General features: G+C 40.5%; 1 protein-coding gene across 2 annotated transcripts in view; it reads left to right on the forward strand.

Annotated features, from left to right (window-relative positions):
- The window catches only part of rpgrip1l (RPGRIP1 like), a 61,564-nt gene that overhangs the window by 19,220 nt on the left and 18,681 nt on the right, over nucleotides 1–23,663 (forward strand). For both annotated transcript variants that reach the window (XM_066713414.1, XM_066713413.1), the window contains 13 exons: nucleotides 393–532; nucleotides 3,866–3,972; nucleotides 4,388–4,438; nucleotides 5,315–5,494; nucleotides 10,706–10,823; nucleotides 12,852–13,316; nucleotides 15,353–15,504; nucleotides 15,821–16,187; nucleotides 17,391–17,599; nucleotides 19,276–19,371; nucleotides 20,058–20,141; nucleotides 21,900–22,071; nucleotides 22,890–22,987. In XM_066713414.1, the coding sequence (XP_066569511.1) occupies nucleotides 393–532; nucleotides 3,866–3,972; nucleotides 4,388–4,438; nucleotides 5,315–5,494; nucleotides 10,706–10,823; nucleotides 12,852–13,316; nucleotides 15,353–15,504; nucleotides 15,821–16,187; nucleotides 17,391–17,599; nucleotides 19,276–19,371; nucleotides 20,058–20,141; nucleotides 21,900–22,071; nucleotides 22,890–22,987 (2,239 nt within the window). The remainder of the gene's footprint in view (nucleotides 1–392; nucleotides 533–3,865; nucleotides 3,973–4,387; nucleotides 4,439–5,314; nucleotides 5,495–10,705; nucleotides 10,824–12,851; nucleotides 13,317–15,352; nucleotides 15,505–15,820; nucleotides 16,188–17,390; nucleotides 17,600–19,275; nucleotides 19,372–20,057; nucleotides 20,142–21,899; nucleotides 22,072–22,889; nucleotides 22,988–23,663) is intronic.

The raw sequence follows: 23,663 nt of genomic DNA on the forward strand, positions 1-23,663 counted from the left end.
AATATGTAACCGAATTCCTTTCCTGGTCCCACAATTGCAGCACACTGCCAGGATTTCTGGCTACGACGCTTTAAATTAAGGCCAGTCCTTTTGCTCATCCCACAAAGCCTTTCATGTTCCCAAACCGCAGCCTGAGTAAGGCGCCTTGGTTTCAACAGCAGCAGACCAGCACATGTTTGCCTAATTCCTAAGACATGATGACAGCGGTCTCTGAGCCACGAAAAGCTTGCCTTTCTTTCTTGGCTTTTTCTCTGTGTGCACTTTAATTATTATTTTCTGTTGTTGATGATTTCCAATAGTCACAGGCCACATGTTTTCTCATTACTTGTGTTTTTATTTCCCTCCACCGCGCCCCCCCCCTCCGCCCCACCTCCTCCCCCTTACCCGCACAGCGCCTTCGATCTGACCCATGAACAGCAATGGAAGACGAGGGAGAAGCAGCTGAACCTACAGATCGCCCAGCTCGAGGTGGCACTGAAGTCGGACCTCACTGACAAGAATGAGATACTGGACAAGATCAAGCAGGAGAGAGGTAAACAGGGTGTTCTCACGGGCTGTGTGCTGGAGATATGTAGACTTGGGTCTAGCTGCCTGTCTGTGGACAAGACACGGAAATGCCCAAAAGCCCATGAATGGCAGGGCCAACAGTCAACAGATTTCTGCACTACTGCTTGAGCTAAATTAGTGTCCACACAAAAAAGTTGATTCAGTCTCTGTGCCCATAGAAAGAAAGCAAGAAACTTTAAATGCTGAACAATACTAAGATAATATTTTATTCATGCTACTTAGTAAATATCACATCTCTCTGAACTTAAAGCAAGTGTGGTAGGTTCACATGGCCAATATCGCTGGGCCATGCAGGGGATTCCTATAACATTTTTTTAAAAAGTGGTGTATATTATATTGTATGAATGTCTTTCTGGGATATTGCTTTCAAGGGTTTCTATTTCAGAACCACAAAAAACTGTTTAAGTGTGTTTAGCAAGAGTCCCGCTAATTCGCTGCTTGACACCAAAGCAAGTCCTTCCGAGGTTTGATACAGGCAAACGCACTGATCAAGGCAATTACATACATAATTAGTGAGTAGATTATATGCAAAATCCTCTTACTTACGACCACACTGGATTTGGTTCATGTTTTAGCAGTGAATCCTACTAACTCTGCCCCGGCCCCAACTCTGGTCGAAGGAGTACAATATTTCATATTACAGCCTGTACAAATATTTCAGCCTGCTTTAAAAGCCAGCCAGTGACAGAGACTGGCCTGGCATTAGCAAGGCGCTGGTGGGGTGCCCAAGGGGGGTTCATCAGACTTAAATCAACAATTCAGGGCCTGTGGTCAAAATAGGGTCATTCCAGAGGGGTGACTTTAATTGAGCTTAGGTGCCTTCAATCTCATTTAAATCGCTCCTATCTACACAGGCTCAATAGAGTCTGCAAACCTCATGAAGGTATGCCATCTTTACAAGCCTGTGTTTAAAACCTTCCAGATCCCCAGCTAGACCGCCCTCGGCATTGCAAAGGTGTTATGGACAGTGTAAGACAGTCCTCTTTGCATCCCATGAACTCCACTAACTCTGGAGCTCACCCGCTCACTCTCTCCCTCCTGTGGTACAGTATTTTTGGTGGCTGAAGTCCATCCCCTGAGGTTTAGGCTGGACGCCCCTCTTCGCTGAGTCTGCCGGCTTACTCCCTTGGATTCATGACATTCACATCTGGCCGTTTTACAGAAGATAGCATAATAAAATCCCTACGAATCAGGGACCTGTCAGAAGAGAAGTGCACAGAGCGAGCTACCTGTTACTTGGGGTTTTTGAGTTTTGGAAGGAGGCTTGTTTTGCCGGGAGACATATATCGTGGTAGTTGGTGAGTCAGCGTTGCATGTTCTCCTCCACACCATCTCCCCGCTGTCGTGTGCTGCTCATTTATCTGAAACACATCTGAGATCACTGTGCCAATCTAAGCAGCTCCTTGTGTGCTAAATATGTCCAGCTCAACAAAATCTACATAATGTTTTTTTTTCCTTTCTGTCTCTAAGTTTGACCGGAATTTCAAAATAATCAATCATTAAATCTTCAGCACTACTCAAGGAAACAGTCATGGTTTATTTTATTTCTAAATTTACAGACACCCACAGTACACTTAAAGACAGCCTCTCAGAAGCAGTTTGTTTTGCTGTACAGACCATATGTGACACACTGACCCCTACTGTAAACACAGTTGTCTTTCCACAAGACTTTGTCAATTTGAAATAATCACTTTTTTTTGTCACTCCTTCTTTGAAGACTGGGATATCTGCAGGAGGTGGGCACAAGTTTAAAATAAAGATTTAACTGAAGGCTAACTTGATCATCACAGTAGTGAGATTGTATTTACCAGAAGGCAGCTAATTTTAATTGAAAAACAGTTCCCCTGTAGTTAAAGAGCTCTGAAGCAATTATACCATAATAAACTTTTAATTTGCAGATGGCACAGACACAGTCAGATGGTGTCTCTCCCTTCATTCTGACCCAGATTTCCAGGAAAAGATAATATTATAGTAATTGCATTTATAAACACAGAATGGTCTTGATTGATGTGTGGATTTTGTTTTAGTTTTTTTTCTTCTTTTTTCAAATGTGTTTTTTAACTGGGCAATTGACCGGATTTGCAAGGGCTAAAACTTCCGTCTCTGAATTTGGGCAATTAAAAAACTGGGTGTAATTCAAACATGGCTGAGGGAGTTTAAAATCCCAGATTGGATCAGCTTGTTTCTGTAACCAGGAGTTTTGCTTAAATAACCATAAAACCTTGTGAGTACCTGATAAAGCAGGGAAATACTTTAATGTATTTAATATTTATTCCATGTACAGTATTTTCAGTGCTTTTATTTATGTATTTGACTTTGTGGAGCACCAATCCACCCCTCTGAGTAGTGCGATTACAGTTGACCCTGGTGGCCAAAGTTCAAAGACATCCGGTCTGAAAGCAGACTTGGCTGGATGGCTAGGTTAAAACCTGGTCCTTTCATCATTGTATCCCCTCAAACCATTCTTATCAGCAGGTATCAGGTGTCATGGAGGGAGCGGGGAGAAGGAGGGGTCAGATTGCTGTGCTTCAGTTAATTATCCGTACACGCTAAACGAGCTGCAGGATTAATGGGGTTTGGGGGCTGCTGATAAAGCTCGGCCCCACTCCGGGTGGTCTGCCAGGAGCACAGCTCAATAGCTGCGCTACAAAGGCAGGCCAGACACTGATGCTGCTCGAGCTGTTCCAATCTTTGTATGTCGCTGATTGAAATATTCCTGGGAGATTTTTTTTTTTTTTTTCCTCGCTACTGGAATGCCCATGTTGTTTGCTTCCCCTTTGGTTAAAAAATAATAATAATAATAATAATATTTTATTCATTATTATCACTTGTATTGAGGGTAGGGTAGCATGCGCTGTGTACAAGTAGGTGAATTATTTTCATTTTCATATTATTTGAAACTGGAAATAATAACTGCAGCAGTTTATTTTTAACATTTCACCATGTGTCTCCCAGACTGCACCGAGAAAAGCAGTCCATTTCAGGAATCATTGAAATCTGGTCTTAAATGTAGGTTTTGTCTCTACATGTTTATGAGAGGTGTCATGCTTTTATTGACAGACACCAAGACAGAATTGGTTAACCAAGGTATAATATTTTAAACTCGTACTTCAGTATATAAAAAATAAATATATACATTTGGCTTGTTTATATGACTATATTATATGTATTTGTTTTAATGCATATTATTTTGTCTCTTTTTGTGGTGACATGCCCCATAAAAACATAAAGCTTATTAAAAAAAATCTCAGACACAAGACATAAATAAACATTATAACAATTAATTTTGTTGTTTCAGAACAAAATGAGATCTTGTCACAGCAAAATCAAGAATTGCGGCTAAGAGTTCTGGAGCAGAAGCAACAGTTGGATGAAATTAAAGATCGTATGAAGTTTTTCACCAAGGTAATGCTGGTTAGGATTTGAAAGATGGGAAAGCCCAGCAGAAAATGAACAGACATAGATACAGTGGTGCAGCTGGGCTTGTTTAGTACGCTGAAGTCAGCTCTAGACCTGTGTGGAAACATTTATATGTGCATCTGTTTTTTATGTTTATTTGTTTGTTTTTTTTAATCGCACTGTGCTCTTTTACAGCTGTGAAAAAGGTATCTGTGGTATCAATGTTTTATGCATGATGCAATATGCATTTTGTAAAAGTGAAAAAAAAAAATGCAAAGAAGAGTACAGCTGGTGTTTACTTATTCATGACATTCAAAGAAAGCCCCATGTTTAGAGCAGATCTGTGTTATTTTTAGTGTATCTCTCCATAATTCATTTTCCCCATGATAACGCCCTGTTATTGACTGTTTTTTAATTTCAGGAGAGTGATATTGATGTGGCTGAACTCAGTGAGGCATTGATGCTTATAAAGGTAATTCAAAGAACTTGATCCCTTTCCCAAATGGAGCTCGCACTGTAGTCTAATAACTGGATGACCCCTTGTGTGCCCTGATAGAAGTGACTGGCATTTCAAGTGGCTGATTCATTTGTGTACCCTTAAGTGGCTAATGCTGACTGCTCATACATGTGCAAATGTCAGCCTTTTAATATGAGAAAAGCACAGGGGAGAGAGAAGGGTGGCAGGATGAAATTTATTTTGGCTCTGTACATATTTCATTATTACAGGGAAAGTGAATTAGACTAGACCCAGGAACATTTGCCTAAAAAAAATATATTATTATTTTTATCCCCACTACCACCCCCCCCCTTCAATAATAATAGGAAGTCCTTTGCATTCATGACTTCCTGCAAATGTGTCCCATAACAAAGTAGGATAAGAAAAACACAAACCTAGAAGCACACAGTTATTTCATGCAATGAAATCAGGACAAGGAACCAACTACAAAAGTTTAAATTTGTTTTTCTTTAAATTAAACATTTTACTGGTGACAGCCGACAGCCAAGGTGAAAGACAGCTGTCCAAGGCTCGCTCTGTGTGCTCTGGGGCACCCTATGAATTTTCTCTGCAGTATTTCAGATGAACAGATGCCCGTTTCTTACATCAGACATTTCTCTGTCCGATGCAATCGTTTTATTAAACGTGAATGTGGATTAGTAGTAGTACATTATGTTGGTTTGTGTAAGTAAGCCATCCAACAGATACTTCAAGAACATTGTCTGTATTTCAGATTCTCCTATTCGATCTTACTATAAAAATCTCAACTACTGATATTAATCAGTGATTATGTTTGCTACACAGTTAACTGTATAATCAATCAGACAGACAAACACATGATATCATCTACAGGTTCGCAAAAACCAGAAGAATGGGGAGCTGGAGTTCCTGGAGAAAGCAGAAGATAATGTGAACACGGATGTGCAGCGTTCCATGAGGGAGCTCCAGGCCAATCACGCAGATACCGTGCAGGAGCTGGAGAAAACACGCAACATGCTCATCATGCAGCACAAGATTAATAAGGAATATCAGGTAATTACCTCTATTGCAATGACCTCTGTTGAACTGAGCTGATTGTCTGTGTACTCTGTCTGCCTGGCGTCAGCTGAGCATTGCACAATCCACCCAAAATGGATTCACTCATTCCTGTATTCCTGTACATCACATTTCTAGCGCAACAATGTAACATATTTTTAAAGCTGGCTAACTTGATGTTGTTGGGGGTGGGTGGAAAATAAGGGTACTTGGATGAACACAACATGTACAGCTGCTTTGTTATTTCACTAAATTCCATTATGGGTCTTGTCCTGTCCTGTTGTCTTATTGTCCTCAATTCAATAAACATTCCTACATGGCTGAGTTAAATTGGCAGACATGATTTAATTGAATTTCATATCCTTTGACCACATTTGCTGCTTAGTTTCTCTGGGCATCTGGAGTCTCTGCTGTAGAGCTGGCTCTTCATCTCACCTTAGCCCAACACACTAATTGAAAGAGCTCTAAACATTAGTGGTCCATCAAACATTTAAGACACAATTTTATACATTTAGATGAAAGCAAACCAACTCATCAATAATGACAGGACCCAAAGGGGTCCTTTTACCCGCTGCATTTTCGTCTTCAATCACATATCATACAACCCTAGTGTCACAGTCATTAGTTATTTGAAAAAGAAGTGTAGTATTTTTTCTAATGAAATCTGTCTTGCACTTTGTGTCCTAGAGAGTATCTGGGATTGGTTAAAGACTCATTTATCTTGTGTAAATAACCCCAAACTATCTATAAAAAAGGCAAAAAAATAAAAATCTTCCCACTTCATCTGGGTCTGATTAATATTTTATGGCATGTAATTAAATTTGCTGGATACTTGAACAGTACATGGGTTTGAGCATTTGAGTATCTGCTCAGTTTACACATTCTGTTTCTTTTGGGAAAATTCTCCCTTTTAGAAGGGTTTGTTTTAAACAGTTTCCATATGTTGAATGTCAGAAATGGATCTGTGGTATAAGGTGGCAACAGATAATACAAATTAAAAGCACTGCAGTAAAACAAAATATACAATTTAATCCTCACTGTTTTAAATCTGTAATCATCATTCCATGTTAGGCATATGTCACAGAAGGCACCACTCTAGTTACAGAGCTGTTCAGAAGATATTTTCACTTTTTGGTTTTGAGATCAAATCAAATGGCTACCACAGCCTGTTGAGTTTGCTGAATGCTTAGGCATTATTAATATCACAGCCAAGCTGCAGTATTGTCCTCACCTTTGTCCTTCTGAATCTGCTATTGCAGCCATTTAGTAGCCTGTGTGATGGAACTGTTTTTTGGCCACTTTGTAAGGTTGTTTGTAAGGTTTTCCAAGTTTTCTATCGTCGCCAGTCTTCTGATGTACACGGCCAGGTTCCTTTGGGGAACTTTCCTCTCTCAAGAACAGTTCTGTACACGTCACAGATAAGGTGTTCCCCAGGGTGCAGTACTGGGTACTGTGTGCTACATACATTCACACAGACAATTAACACTTGCATTAACATCCTCAGCTGGATGTTAACAGTTTTCATTCAGACTTCACTGACATTGTCCTTGATATTCTGCCGAATATGTGTGTTTAAAAAAAAATTATAGGTTATATATTTTATATAATCAGTGGCATGAGATAAGTTTTATGCCTTTTGAAAGTATATTAACCAGAAAACAATTGGCAGTTTATTTTATGACCAAATTAACACTGCAAAGTGCTCATACATTTTCTCTCAACTCCAGCTGTTTATTTATTTACTTACTTTTATCAACAATGGTAAAAATGATTTATCCATCATCTAGTGTGGACACATACCTATGCGTGTGCTGTAATGAAACTTGTTTGAATCTGCAGAATGACGTATATAACAATTTATAAAGCCGAACCGTTTTATAGGTTTTGTACTGGCGTTGTCTGAAACAGAAATCAGGGTTAGGGAGCATTTGCTGGTACTGTATTTGAAACATCTCTGAGCTTGTCTCATTCTGCCCAGTGCCTTTTTACACTCCTGTGGGTTGAGCATAGAAAGCTAAACTCTGCAAAATGTCTTAATAACTCAAAATATGAGTGCCTCTTCTTTTTCTTTTTTTTCTTTCTCCAGAATATTCTTCCCAGACATTGCAACCGCCTTTTGAAACAAAGGAGGTTTTTAAATAGATACACTAGTCCTAATTTAAAGATAACTTCTCTCTTTTTTTCAGAACAAATGTATTTTGTTATTAAATCATCAAATTAAGTAGCACCAGCCTACAGTTGTAGCAGACTGTCAAAACAAACTGCCAAGAACAAGCTGAAAAGAGCTGCCACTAGTACCACATTCGTCCTGTATTAAACCAGCTTAAACCACAAGACATGTACTTACACACTGAACGAGTTGCCACATTATGCCACATCCCTGATTGATTAAATTAATGTCATGAATGCCTCATTGATGAATGGCAGGCCTGCAGGCAGTTTCCCCACACATTAAAGCAAGCTCATGGCGTTTGCATAGCATCACGCTTGCCTATTCGGATGTAGAAATTGTAGTTGTTTTCGTTTTTTAAAAAGGTAACTGAACTGATTGGGAGCAGGTGCGTGCGAGTCGGCCTTCCTGGCAGGTTTGCTCGGTTTCCTTCACTCGAAAGACATTCAGCCACCAAAGTTATGCACAACGTCGATGGCCGATCTGTTTCCATTACAGCCACTGGCCAGAAAACATTGTGTTGTCTCCAGTGAGCAGCAGCAGGCCTCGGAACTGATATCTTTACTTGTATATTATGAAAGCCCACAACACACCAAATGGTGGTGATTCAAATACGTGTAACATGAAGCATGTACAAAGTATTTTGAGCTGTTCCTAATAAGGTTCATTCACATGCAAACCTCTAAAAAAGAAAGAAAATGTCTGTATGTCTGAAAAGTGTGGTTTAGATCAGACTTCTTGGAACACCTCTGAGTTCTACAGTGTCCTTAACTTCTGTTCCTGCACTCCTTCTGGAACATGGCAGTCTGTTCTGGAACTTTTTTCTTCTACCCATCCCCCCCTCCATTTTTCTCACACTGTGTGAGGTGTGCTCTGCAGTGAAGGTGATTTTAATTAAGTGATAATTCTTTAGGGAGTTGAATTTATGAGTCAATAAAGGTCCTGTGGCGTCTCTATAAACTGTGAGGCCGAACGCAGGGCTGTTTATTCAGTTCAGTAAACAGCCAGCATTTTCTCCCACAAGCTGCCCCCCCACCACCAATGCTTCCCAACTCTGTTCATTGTCCTGCAGTGCAGGGGCCTTCTCTTTCTCTCATCTCTTCTCCCTGGGGGAACACCTAACCTGTACAGCGATTTCCAGTTGTCTTTATTTCTCTCTTTCTTTCATTCTTTCTTTCTTAATTGTTGTGTGCTTTTGTTAATTGTGTTCACTGAGGCTCGGTGTCTGTCTCCCTCTGGAGGATCTGTGGGGACGTGATGCTGCTCCCAGATTCTCAGAGCTATTTGGTTACTTTAGTTATTTTTGGGGACTGCCAGCTATTCGCACCACTGCGGATACCAATGAAATGGCAAGATAAAGTAAATAGGTTGCCCACAAGTCCAGCCTATTATTCGAAGCTCTGGTATATTGATCTATTTTGTGAGAAACGGGATACTCTGCACTTTATGTTGAAAAATGTGAAACCATACGCACATCCCAAATCTTATAAGCCACCTGATTAAAAAAGTTAATAAATAGAAAATAATGTTCTTAAATACATTTTATTTTGCAGCTTTAATCTTCTTTAACATGCAGCTGTTTTAGAGTATGTATTCTGTTCGCACTACTTTCCAATTTTCTTTGAAGATGAGCACCAGCCGGTCAGTGCAGTGGGGCCCTGTGTGGCCGAGGTCACTAACGCCATATTCTGAGCGCAAAGCTGCTCGCCTCAGAAAGAAAGGTCACTTTTAATTATGACTTTGATTTCTTTTTAATCATTCCTGCACTATTTTTCTTTTTGTATCCTCTTAAAATACTTTTTACTTTCAATTAAATGTTGCTTCAAGCATTGTAGGGAAGAGAGCAAATGTTTGCCTTATTCTCGCAAACGTGACCATAAGCGAAGGGCCTGCCAGACTGCATGTTCCTCTCGGTTAACCTGAGTGTTGACGTCTCGACACATCAAAGTAAAGTGCACATCTATAAAATAACCTTTCAGCAGAAACATCTGCATCCTTCATATGCCTTTAAAATCATTGCACCATTCGGTTAAAAAAAATAGTGTATCCTTGCTCTTCCAAAGCCAAGCAATCTGTGAAACATTTATTTTGTTGCCTGGATACTCATTATTAAAAAAAGAAAAAAAATGCCTTGCAGTTAGAAAAGAAAATATGCTGCAAACACTAAGAAATTGAAAACCGTTAAAAATCTTAATTTATGGTTATGGGCTGTTAGTAATTTGGCTCAGCTACTGCATTATTGCATAAGCTTAAGTAGGACAATTATATTCATGGACACAGCTAAATATATTTCATTGTCAAGAGAGGAAGAAAAAGCTATAGCCTTTTACAGCAACTCCAGTTTGACACCAGATGTGCAAAAGCTAATGTACATTTTTAGTTCGGCCACAGCAGGAGGGAGACGGTCCTGCTAACTTGCACAATGAAGTCCAACTGAAGAAAGGGGCTCTCGCAGTCCTGAGGTACATACAGCATGACCAAACACTTAAAATCCTTTCTCATGTTTCTTTCTTCCCTCGGCCAGAAAAGACCACCTTGTCACGCACCGATTGTTCACGGTCTGCAACGCGGAGAAAAAGAGACAGAGAGTTGGGTCAGAATTACGACGCATCAGCCCCCGGTCGAGCCCTTCCACTGTTAATCTCCGTGTACATTATCACATTTTTTCCACTACCAAATCGCGTCTCCCTGTCTCACTCTGGCCCAGATAATCCGATACACCACTCAAATCTGACAGCAGCAGAGATTTGCGGTAATTCCAGCGGGCCTGGTAGTTGCTGTGTCTGGCACGTGCAGGTGATTCCCGCATGGAGGATGTGGATAGTTTCATTCACGAGGAGAGAGAAAAATTAAATAAATAAAAGTGAATGATCTTCATTTTGTGCACTTAGTAAAATACTAAAATAATGTTTTACTTTACATCTTTAGATTTTGGCATTCCTAGCTGTAAGTTCATAGACGGGGTGAGTGGCTGCTGTGCAGGCTGTGGTGAGCGCAGGTGTTTCTTCTTTAATTCTTCTCTTTTGTTTTATTTTAAGACTGAGGTTGAAGCCGTAACCCACAAGATGGAAGACATTAAGCAAGAATACGAGCTGGAACTCGAGAAGTTGGCCCAGCTGCTGGACATGAGGGCCGCTCGTATTCGGAAACTGGAAGGTATATCAAAAGTCTTGCTATACCCTTATAAGCCTATTTTCTTTTTTTTTTCTTTTTTTTTTTTTTTAAGTATTTTAAACTGGAATGGGCGTTTGAGAACAAAAGAACCCACTGCCATTTGAAAAGGCGTGTTTTATTAGCGTGAATTATTACATTAATACATTTACGTTAACATTACGTTTAATTGAATACATTTGCAATCTCACAATCCTAAAGCATTCGCCTGATTTTGTCACTTTAGAGTCTTGTTTTCAATCTCTTTTCTGGTTCTGTTTGTTGTGTGAACCTTGTTATTTATTAGAAGTATTTGTATTATTATTATTATTATTATTATTATTATTATTATTATTATTATTTATTTATCTTGGTCAATTTCTTCAGTTGGCCTGTGTCTTTAGACTTTGAGCTATGTACTTTTTTTTTTTTTTTTCCATATGTGTGCAGATGTGAAATATCTGCTGGTGCTATAACAAGGCTTAAGACCGTATTAACATAAGTATTTGGGGTATTTACTGCTGTGGTAAACAATATTATTTTAGTTCTTTTTAATTTAAAGCTGTAAATGATCATACACACACACAAAACAACTTGCACACGAAACACAGCATTCCAGAGTCCGTAACTAACTTGCTCACCAGCGCCGCTGCCACCCACCCAATCTCCATGCGACAGATGTCACACAGAACGCACCTTCATGGTGGCCCCTCCACATTCACTCGTTTATCACACTATTTTTTAAATTCTGTTTTGTTTTTTCCTAATAATAATGAATCCATGCTTTATAATCTGAATCATATGTCTGCGAACTAAAGAAAAAAATCTGTGTCGAGGTCACATCGCTGCTTTCTGCTGTTAAACAGTTTGAATACTGTGGTGAATCTCTTCTGTTATTATGATTATGATATTGACGTGATGATTTTTATTTTGAATTACTATTATTAATAATAATAAGTGAATTATGAAAAGTTTTGTTTGTTTGAAGTTGTGTGAGAAATGTTTGAAACTAACAGGGCCTAACTCTAGTCACTGTTGACAGTGCTGGGTTGTGTGTGTCTGTTGAGTCCGGCAGTACTGAATATGGGACCCTGAACTTTTTGTCGTGAGCTCACAAGAGACATCTGGTGCACACTCCGCTGGATGCACTCGTGCCAGCATGAACACATTTAGGCGTGAGACCAGCGCTTTGAAACCCCAGTCTAACATGGAGCACATGACAGTGAAAATCAAAACCAATCTGTGCAAGCGAAACATTTGCACTTCAGTTCTTTGTGAGATTTCTTCCCTTGGCCAGTGAGTGGAAGAAAAAAGCTTGATCTTTATTGAATTATGAAGGAGACATTGCACAACCTTGTACCAGAGCTACTTTCAAATCCACTGTGGTTTAGATAGGGGAACTGCTAATTTATACATTATACAAACTGGTAGTGATGTGGCGTGAAGTGGCATATTGTTAAATAATAGCATTTCACAACTACACCAAATAGCTACAATCCTTACTGGCAGACTGCCTTTGCTTGACAGTAACTGGTGGATTTAGTCACTGTCGCTACAGGCTGCCTGTGCCCTGGTGGAGGCGCTGATCTGTGCTTAAATTGAATAAGACTGGTCAGATTTATACATGAAACATTTTCCCCTGAAGGATTTACACTAACTATCACCCAGGGCCCTTGTAAACAATTTGCAGTGCTTATTGTGTAAAAGTTGTATAGCATCTGTAAGAGTTTGTAAGTAGCCACATTTTTATTATTTTAATCTTGATGTGCTTATAGAGTTTAATAAGGAAATAATACTGTAAGTTTATGAATCTCAATGGTTACCACAGCGTGGCCTATCCCAGCCTTACAAATGTTTTACTGCTGCTAACTTTGCCATATGAGAACACACTCTATATATAAACCCCTGGCTCTGTGCGATGCGCTTTTGGTTCTACTTTAAAAAAAGAAATTGAGGCTTCAGGACTTTTTTTTTTCCCTCTCTCTCCTCAATTATTGTATATATATTTTTTTTGTCGTTCATCCTTTAAACCAGCCCAGTTAAAGGATGTTGCTTACGGCACCAAGCAGCACACGTTCCGGCGCAAGAGGGGGCCTGCGGACAACTCCGACCCCGAGGTGGACGAGTTTGATGAGACACTGCACTTGGAGAGAGGGGAGAACCTGTTCGAGCTGCATGTGGAGAGGGTGAGCTTCTCCCCCGAAGCACTGCAGGCCCTGGGGGACCGGGAGCCCACCACCTTCTGTACCTATGCCTTCTATGACTTCGAGCTACAGGCCACCCCCGTGGTCAGGGGCTCCCATCCAGTCTACAGCTTCACCTCCCAGTACCAGGTGCGAGTGGATGACTTCTTCCTGCAGTATTTGCAGACCAGTGCAGTCACCCTGGAGGTCCAGCTTGCCGAGGGCACGGCCTACCAGACCTTTGCTGCCTGCCAGCTGAGGCTGCATGACCTCCTGGACAGGAACGGGAAAGTGTTTGGCACAGCTCCTCTGGTTGGTGAGTGGGCCGGTCTCTGCTGATGCACTGCATTATCTCTTTGGCTGACTAACAAGCTGCACTAATAATAATAAATAAATGCAGCTGATTTTCTCCCACCTGTCTACTAATGAGGTCAGTTACAGATTTATAACCCAGCTTTTTCTTTTGTGTTCACTCTCACATGTGATGTGTCACATGCAGAGGCCTGGTTACACAGGGGCATACATTTTTATCAAGCCTGGTAAAATATTGGTTATACTAGATTCTCTGGGGTTATTCTTCTTAACTGCAATTTTTTTATTTTATTTTTTTTATTTCAAAAGATGTGCTGAGTTGTCAAAAGTCAATGCCAGTGCTCAAAAGGACCAAGGTGCATCCTGGGATCATTTGACTTTCAAAGTGACTTTTTTTTTCTCCTCAGTTGCTCCAAACTGTCAGGCTGCCAGTTGCTCTCATCACAGTGTTATTGACTGGCCTCATTTCCCTTCTTGCAATGCTTAAGTTTTATGACTCCTTGCCTGGTCAGATTTTCATAGCATCCCTATACCGTCTCCCTGAAAAGCTGACAGCGTCGCCACCCTGCCTCGCAGTTTTATTGTTTGTATAAAAGAATTTTGGTTGAAATTTTATCATCTGGCAGTCACTGTTTTGCAATTAAATTATAGTTACATCATCGTGACCACGATTCTGTGCATGAATTAAGTGACTCACAATTTCTAATTAACATCAGCACAGTAAAAAATACATTTTATTATTATTAAAATATACATTTTTTTATCAGTAGGAAAACTTGGTATTAATGTGTGTGTGTCTGTGTATTACATCCATTATGGTATAATTGAGATGTATTTTATTATTTCAGCAGACAGAGATACGGCTATTGTTATTCCACGAAGGACTATAAAAAAATGTAAAAAATCTTTTCATTAGCTAGTGTCAAAAGACTGGCTGGGTCTCTCATATGGACCTTTTCCCTCTAAATTGCTTTTCTCTATTAACTATGTTTCATTAGAGAAAAATTAAAGTGCTGAAGAGAAGCTGGTATCTTGGTGGCTGGAGGAGAAATGAGACTGATTTCCTCTCAGAAAGAATGAGCTTAAAGCATTAACTGAACCCCTGGTGACATTTACGAAATCAATCCGGACTAAAAAGGTTTAGTTAAATTGAGTATGCCAACAAAAGTCAATAAAATTATTTAAAGATAATGTTTGCAAACAGCAGATGCTTGCATGCCATTTCATTCCATTTCTACAGCATCCTTCTATGCATGAGTGCTTTTCAGAAATCAATTCCTAAATTGTATGGATTTTTTATATATATATAAAACCGATATCTTTTGACTCCTGGGTTAGCTTGTTATCTTTTATAGCTGCTTTTTTATTTAACATTTTTATAGCTATTCCTTTTAGAGCTGCAATTTTTTTATTATTTTTTATTTTATGTAATTTATTTAACCACAGCAATTGATGCCTTGTCTGATTCAGCATTAAATCATTCTGCAGTCCAGTATGAATATCTCAGCTAAACCAGTCCAAGTAGTAATAGCAGTGCTCAGTGTGTATCTGAGAACACTTGGTTCATGAGGTTTGTGTTGTGAAAAATAATTTCTGTTGCCAGCCAAGCTGTGTTTTACAACTAGAAACCCACTGCAATTCAGCTCAGCGGTTTGGTTTGGCTGTGTGGGGTGGTAAAGCATTGCCCTGGCATTCATACTAGCTTGTGGTGTTGAGTGATTAAACAAAAAAACAAACAAACAAACAAACAAACAAACATACATGTAAACCCAAGTCCTGAAAACCCATTATACCAAATTTTTTTTTTTATGACAAACTGAATATAATAACAGGATACATTCATTGCAGACTTATAATTTCACTCTCAAACTCAATTAGAGTTTGGCCACTTCTTGGGGAAAAAATAATAATAATTCTGACCGTCTGAGTGAAATTTGGCTGTGTCGGTGTCAGAAGCCTCCCCACAGCCTGTCGTTTGGGGGGACTGGGGGGGATGGTCAGAGCCACGGCACAGTCCTTTATTATGGTGTTTCTCTGCAGGTGTTGGCAGCAACGTTAAGGCGTGCGGTACAGCGGAGTACTGGCTACGGCTACGGATTCCCATGGACCAGGCTGTCCGCTTGTACAGGGAAAGGGTGAAGGCACTGGGCTACCTCGCCTCCAACCACAGGGGCGCACAGCAGGAGGAGCAGGTATGCTGTCCACATCTGAGATCAGCTGAGCAGGGCGAGTGCCTTCTTGACCCCAGGTTGTACTAAGACTTGGTTTTGCGGGGCTGTAAAGAAATTGATGCATTGGCTCGTAAGTGTGGTTGTGTGTGTCTGTATGTGTGTCTGCATGAGTGTCTATATGTGTGTCTCTGTGTGAGTGTGTGGGTCTGTGTGTGAGATGCAGATAAATAAGGGTAGATATCTGCCCCTCTGCACAATGGCACAGTAACACAGTCCCCTATGATGTGTGGCAGTGAGAGTACTCCTTATCCCGTTAACCAGCCCTGCATCTTCCTAGACCATGGCAGGGCCGGCGCTCCTGTCCCCAGCTTCCACCGAGGGCAGTCTGAACGAGCTCCACATCACCGTGCAGCACTGCAGTGACCTCCGATCACGGCAGCCCGAAGTGCAGCCCAGCCCCTACGTGATGTACAAGTTCTTCGACTTCGCAGACCATGATACAGCCATTGTTCCCAGCAGCAATGACCCCCACTACGACAACCACATGAGCTTCCCAGTGCCCATGAATGCTGACCTTGACCGCTACCTGAAATCAGAGGTGCTGTGGCTATACGTGTTTGATGACGCAGACACACAGGGGCACCTGTACCTGGGGAAGGCCAAAGTGCCTCTCATATCCTTGGCTCACGACAAGGGCATTACAGGTGAGCATGGCAACACTTTTTATTACTCTGTCGTGGGAAAAAAAATAAAAATAAAGATGAACATCCATGATTTCCTTTCACACTGTGTTCATGTGACTCGTATTATCCTTGCATGTAAAACCATGCTTGATTAGTTGTTAATACTTTTGCAGTTTTACATAATTGATTCATAATGTCTTTAGGCCTATCAGTATTCAAAGTGGAGCAGTAACGAGATCCAAGAGAGCAAATGCTTATGCAGTACATCTGGGTACATAAAGCAGGATTGAAATGGAGGGGAATTAATTTACAGTTAGTCTGCAGGACACACCTACTTTTAATAATGCTCACATTTAATTGTGCCTATTAAACCTTATTTGCAAAGTAGGAAATTAGCCAATTACCCCTGTAGTTAATGGGTAACATATTTAGAAAACAAACAAAAAAAAAATGTCCTCGAATAGTTATTGCTGTTCTGTAATATTTTGGCGGCTTGTATTTTGTTCTGTATTATATTATTTCTTATAGGCTAATTAAGAGATTAGCCATTCTATAAATTCCACAGTGCTCCCAAATGATTTTAAATATTTCTTTTGTTTTTCCAAGTTACTTCTCAGTGTTTCTGCTCAACCTAAAAAGACTCCATTACAGCCTTTTGCAAATCATATCTGTGCAGCTTGTCGGCTACGTTTATCGAGACCTCTGAACCAGTCTGCAAATGGCAGTAAGCTGTGTGACCACAGGAGAAATCTGCTAGTAATTACAATATTACCAGAAAGTAGCTAAATGGCTCAAAGTTGTAACTTGGGATTCCCTAAGTCTGTGACACAAAGACCTCAGTTCCCCACTCACATAACACAGATTTATTTGTTGTTTGTTGTTAAATCTTGTCTCTATCACTAATAACTCTGAAGCACTGTAAGTGTAAGTTTGAAGGGATATGGTAAAATTCATTCTTTGCCCAATAATAACTCATTATAATTATAACTCAAGAACAATCCAGGAATTTCCTTCATTGGCTTTCATTTTTGAAGTTCCCAGCTTTCACCGTTTTAAGTTTTCTAAAACGTAGGGTTACCATTCTTAGCACCTTTGTAAGCAAAGCTGTCCCAAGACTGTGTGATAGTTTTTGTGTATTAATTCCTGAGACTGACCTCTGACTCAACATGTCCCCACCTGTCTTCCCCTTGCCCCACTCCTGCTTGGCTCTCTCTGTCCTCCCAGGCACTTTTGAGCTGCTGGATCCGGAGGGATCTCCGAGCGGCACCATCAACGTGACCCTGAAGTGGAGCCTGTCCTACCTCCCTCCCCGGGGCTCCTCCATGACAGTGGAACAGGCCAAGTTTGTGCCCAGAGAGGTACCAGAAAAACTGAGCACCGAGGAGGAGAAGAGCAAACTCTTGCCCACTGTGCCACCCATCTCTACCACACAGGTAACTACAGCCCTCCGCTGTCAGTGCGCATCGCTGGGCTGTGATGCTGTTAAACCATTGCCTAGTGTAACAATATCATTGGTGTCTCAGAATAAAAGTCTCCTTCCTTCTGTTTTAATTTATTCTACATTCTGTGTGTGGAGTTTATCTACAGGGTGTAATTTTCAGCTGTGCAAGTTTTATTTTTAAACTTGTCTAGTCTTTTATTTTCATTATTATTGTGTATATATATATATATATATATATATATATATATATATAGAGAGAGAGAGAGAGAGAGACAGACAGAGAGAGAGAGAGAGAGATAAAAGACTCAGAATCTCGAACTCTATCCAGCCATTAAGCCTTTCAAAAGACAGCTAGATAGCATCTGTGTGAGTGGGATTCTTCACCCTGTGTGAACCACTTCACTGGATTTGAACTGCATTCTGATGAGACATCTTCTCTGGCTCTGGGCACACCCAGTCACTGGGAAGAACTCTCCGTACTCACTGACATCATTTGACCTTGACTCCAGAGTTACATAGTAGCATTGACATGTGGGTCTAGGCAGGGTAATGTTTTGGCTGCAGTGCTTGTGGGAAATGTTTTGGGAATAATTGAAACAAACCTTCAAAAATAAATTACAAAATGCAATACACTTTGGTTTGCTTATTTTCCTATACTTTCCTGTTGTGTTTAAAAGGTCACTGTTGTTACATTTATCATTAGCTTCCCCGCTCTTGCAGTTAGTGGGAAACTTAATGAGAAACATTTCTCCGGCAACCCCAGTAACGTTAAATAACAGCAGCATTATCTTGCATAAATGTAATTTATCGTCATGTTTTATGTGTTGGTTTTTTAGGAAGGGATTATTTATGACTAACCAAAATAGATGCACTCTGTTCTGTGCCTAAATGCATACAGTCACTGGAGAATCTTCAATTTACTTAGATAAACTATATATCAGTAATATATACTGTCAGTAACCATCTGCTCTCCAGTGACACGTGGTCTGCTTGTTTACTCCCTGCGATGCAGAACATTTGAAGTACTTTCTGAAATGGTGCGGGTTTGTTCAGACTCTGACAAGCAGTCCTCTTCTGAATTAAAGCATTCCCCCGCGCTGTGGCAGCCTTGCTGTATTGTGGTCTTGGTATCGCCCTGCTATGCTCAGTATTGCTGCTAAACAGGCCTACCATCCTCTGTAGGGTCTTACTGTTCCTCAGATGCATCTGATGTTAGTTACTCTTGCTATGTTTCTCTGTATGAGCAGATTGTTTGAGCTGTACAAGGCAAAATATGAATATGCACAGGGCACAGATTAATCAGTTTCTCTGACCGCCGAAATCTCCTTCACAAGATTTTTTTTTTTTTTCGTTAATGAATGTGTGGCATTTCTGTTTAGCTGCTTTATAGCAAAGACATTTCATTCTTTGCACCTTTCCTTGCCTACAGTTCTGAGTTTGTGATACAGTATTACCCCCTGTTCATCAGATTGTCTGGTGTTCATTTCAAGGATGGGCACTATTTAATTTTTAAGATCAGAAAGATCAGTTTATTTATTTTGGTCAAGGTGGTCCTTCTAACTAGATTTATTTGTGTGAGAGAGAGAGTTGAATTCTTTATATACGTAACTTAGGTCAAACCCCCACAAAATGCTCTGTGTATTATAACCATATTTTGTGTCCCCACAGAGTCCTCTGCCAAAACCAAGACAGCGCCTGCTTTTAAAGGATACGCTAACGAGCAAGAAAGTGTCCTTTGTCGACGTTGCAGACCCTGAAAGCCTAGTAAGTCAGGGTGTTCATTTGTTCATTTGAAGAACAGGTGAACGGGTGAAGATCATTTGATTTCTTTATTTACATGCAACAAAAGACACATAATACATTTGGAAAGTGCACTACACCTTTCTTTGAATTTCTTTTTGGGGGTCATCCATCACACTTCACTGAATATTACATGCGTTTCTGGGGGACCTCCTGTAACACGACTCTTTAGACGATGGCCGTTTTTCCCCCCCTTCACGCCTCACCCCCCAAAAATCACCCGGGAGCAACACATGGAATCCTTTGACTTGATTTATGTTTTTGTTTGTTTGCCTCAACAGCAACATCACTAAGTTATTGTCATACTTTATTATTTCGTGTCACTATGCCAGACTCCTAAATATTATAAGTTGCCAAAGTTCCACTGCTGAATGACTGTAAAAGCATGTCCCCTGGGCTGTGTGGTGTCCAGAAAGATTGCATTGTCACTGTTAATTATATAGACTGACAACAGTGAAAAATCGGGTGAAATTACTATAAATAATGAAGTGTTAGGACTTTACACTTTGGCAAATGAAAAGGATTAATATTGCAACACTTAACGAAATCAGCAACATATTGATGTTCTTGTCGGCCAAACACTTTTCAATGTGCTGTGTGGAAAGTAAAGCTGAACTTCTCGTTCTTCTGTCTGCCTGTAAATGGTGCAGGAGACTAGAACACCAGCCCATGAGGAGGAGACTATGCAAGAAAGTGACCTAGGCCCGAGTCCGAGCCCTCCCCCATCTCCTGAGGTACAGTATGCCACCACAATCGACTCCTGATGCTCTGCAGCAGGCCTATTTTAGTCATGCGTGTATTTACAGTGCACTGCAGACACAGCACGTCTTTATACCTGTAGTATTTTGGCCAAGTGGTTGTCAGTCAGTTAGTTACATTGATTCACAAAAACAAGTTTCCTAGTTGTGAGTCTCGTCTTCTTCCGTTCATCATAAAAAGATTATTTTATTAGAGGTGGTTTCCCTTCTAGGAATTATGCTGCTTGTAGTACATTGGTAAAATGCAATCACTTTATCTACACTTTAACACATAAGAAATATGAGATACTCATGTATTATGTGTACCACTAAAAATGTAAATTAATGCTCTTGTGTAGTTGTCCACAAGTGTACATAGGCAAAATGTCCTGGAGTCTTAACACAAGGATATCTAGACATAAGTCTGCTATACGGCAGCAAGATATCTCATCTCCTGTAGCTAGATTTTTTTTTTTTTTTTTTTACAAAATCACTATATTAGTAATTAGAAATGTATAGCAATAGGAAAAAAATCTGCCCTGTCGTGGGGGAAATTGCTGTAGTTGTCTACTCTAGATAGGCATGCCACTTGGAAGCCCAAGGGCGAAACATTCACGTTCTTTTCCACAACGCTAAAGGTGTTTTGAAGGTTATAATAAATCTATGACCTGCAAAGAAAACTGTTTTCTATTTTCTTTTGTGGTGTTGCGAACTCATTCATCATAGATAAATCAGTGTTGTTTTCTCTGTTGTGGGTATCACAGGCTGAGCACCGTAATGTGTGAATGCAGTCCGCCAAGACTCACTGGAATGTGTCATAAAGGCTGTTTTCCGCCTGTTTAAAATGTTTACCATGTGAACGGGGGTTCTCATATTGTGGATCAGTGAATCAACTTTTTATCTTTTAATGTATTTGAGGTGAAGGCGATGATTATTGAGTCTGAATGCTTTCTTCTACCTAATCTGGGAGGGGAGAATTGCTACATGTGTTCTAGTCGAATGTGAAAAACCTTCACATTTTTAAGCATTACATGATGCATGATCATTCCTTCGCAGAGGAACTAAATAAATAAACAGACATATTGTTGTATATGTTTAACTTGGATGCTGTTCATCTGAAAATAAATATAGATTTTATTTTTATTTTTTTGTGCTAATTCAGTAATTTGTTTGAATCTCATAACTTGCATTGGATCTTCCCGGGGGAAAATACAATAATAAACGGGACATAGTTGGCATCTTTGTGGAATCGGCTGTAATGGTCAGAATTCAGGAGTGCAGTGAACAAACTGCCCTGCAGATCCCTGGGAGCTGGGGTTTCAGGATGGGAACAGATGTTTCCTGTAAGTGACTTTGCGTTCCTGTTGATTGGAACAGACAGTAAGGGCTCACCTCCTGATCCTCCTGTGTTGTACCATCACCCACCCAGGATCGGCACTCTCTCTGTCATTTCCATGTGTTTCCGTGTCCAAAATAAAGGCCGGTTATTACGACGGTGCAAAACCTCAAAGATCATCAAGATAATTGAATATTGTCTCATCTGAATGCAATTGACCTCACTTGCATCATTTTATATAAAGGTGCTGGATGAATACTCTCTCAGATGTCTATAAGATGGGCTTTGTCTCAGGCACAGATCATTTGTCGTATGTCCAGGCACAGATGCAGTGCATGCAGGGCTGGTGTCGCCCTGGTAGGGCAGGGCAGTTGCAGCCACAGTGACCAGTGCTATTGTTCTCCTGCTCTTTCTCTCAGGCTCGGACAGGGCCAGAGCTCGGCAAAGAGCAGAGGCCACAGAGCACCCAAGAAGAAGAGGAGGAGGAGGAAGAGGAGGACTCCCGGATCTCAGAAGGGCAGCTGGCAGCTAACGGCTCCCTATCCTCAGAGGAAGAGTCCATCTCAGAGGAGCTTCCTCAGTACAGCAAAGGTTGGTCCCTCCTTCTCACCCCCCTCTGAAATATTTCCAGGCATTTTCATTCCACACCGGGGTTTGCAGCCATACGTCACTGCAGGCAGAGCAGGTTTTATCGGCTATACCTGCGTAGCTGCCGGCAAGCTGATATTTTTGTAATTAAAACAAAAAAGCAAACAAGCATAAATGAAAAATATGTATGTATGCATTTATTTATTTATTTATTTATGTGTAGGGATTCATTCCCTGCAACTCTCTCTTGTATCCTTAATCCCATATACAGCCCAAAGGGTAACGCAAAGCGAGAGAGCTGGCGCACTCATCGCTGATCCGAGACAAATAAGGTTTTGGTAGCTAGTATGCAGCGTTTCTATTCGCTTTAATGTGCAAATGATCAAGTGTTGTTTTCAGGTCTGGCTCGGAGCTCAGGAAAATTATAAATATTGAATGGGATGCTGCTGTCGATATTCCGATCATAGGCTACGAACAGCAACAGCAAAAAATTTTAATATATCCTGACCTTGTACAAGAAGGCACCTTTCAACTCTAGTTGTAATACATCTCACTCTCAGGATCCTGGTGTGGTTTTCCTGAATGCTTCCTATGGATAAAGCAATAAAAAAAAGCACAGAAGATAGTGAGCAGACAGTTTTTCCTGCCCCTGTCGATGCTCATCGACTTACCTTCCTCCAGTCAACAGTCAATGGATCAGCACGACTGTCTAACTCCATATTTCTTGATCCTGACAATTTGTAGCTATCAGGTTCCCCCGCGCACCTCGTACGGCCTGTAATTATAATTGTTTTAACAGTGTCGATCTCTTGCTTTCCCAGAAGGGGATGATGCACTGGCCACTGATCTGAACGAATCAATACTCTCTGACAGTGATGACTGCATTGTTCCAGCGCAGGCATCTCAGGGCAGGAAGCAGGTTGGTGGGACTGTAAACATGTTAATTTCACTACACATTTTACTGTACATCGGACTGGGGAATTATCAAGGTCTTTTTGCTGGTTTTTGCAACCTCTGTGCTGTTTTAGATCATACAGAAGTGCTACTCAAGTGTTGGAAGGTAGTGCATCGGTCTCACATTTTAACGTAAGGCAAGAAAAGGTGAATTAAGCAGTGCTCTTCAATTACAAAAGATGCCTTTCTTTCCCAACCTGTGATTCATAAAACATAAACCATTGTGCTAAGTTTACACCTGTTTTTTCCTCCTCAACCAGAAAGCATATTTCACATACATACTTGATAAAGTTCAGGTTCCCTAAAAGTAGATTAACATGTTTGTTTATTCATTTATTTAATTACTTTTCTTGTCCTTTTCCTTGTGCTTATGGAAAACACTATATGAACTCGACCAGTAATCTTTTCAGTCACCCCCTTCTACAGCCCACAGTCTTAATTTGAATGTGCTTGAACTGACTTTCAGGAAGGAAATTCAACCCTTCGAGCTGCAGATCCACACCAGAAACCATATACAAGACCTAATTCATTCAGCACACACGCACCACTTGAGGTCAGAGCAGAAACACTCATACTTAAAACCAAGACATGACAAAGAAAATTCCTCTGTGAACTCATTTGGCTGCGACTGCTCCTCCATC

The sequence above is a fragment of the Amia ocellicauda genome, chromosome 9 (assembly GCF_036373705.1).
Source record: "Amia ocellicauda isolate fAmiCal2 chromosome 9, fAmiCal2.hap1, whole genome shotgun sequence".
NCBI classification, from domain to species: domain Eukaryota; kingdom Metazoa; phylum Chordata; class Actinopteri; order Amiiformes; family Amiidae; genus Amia; species Amia ocellicauda.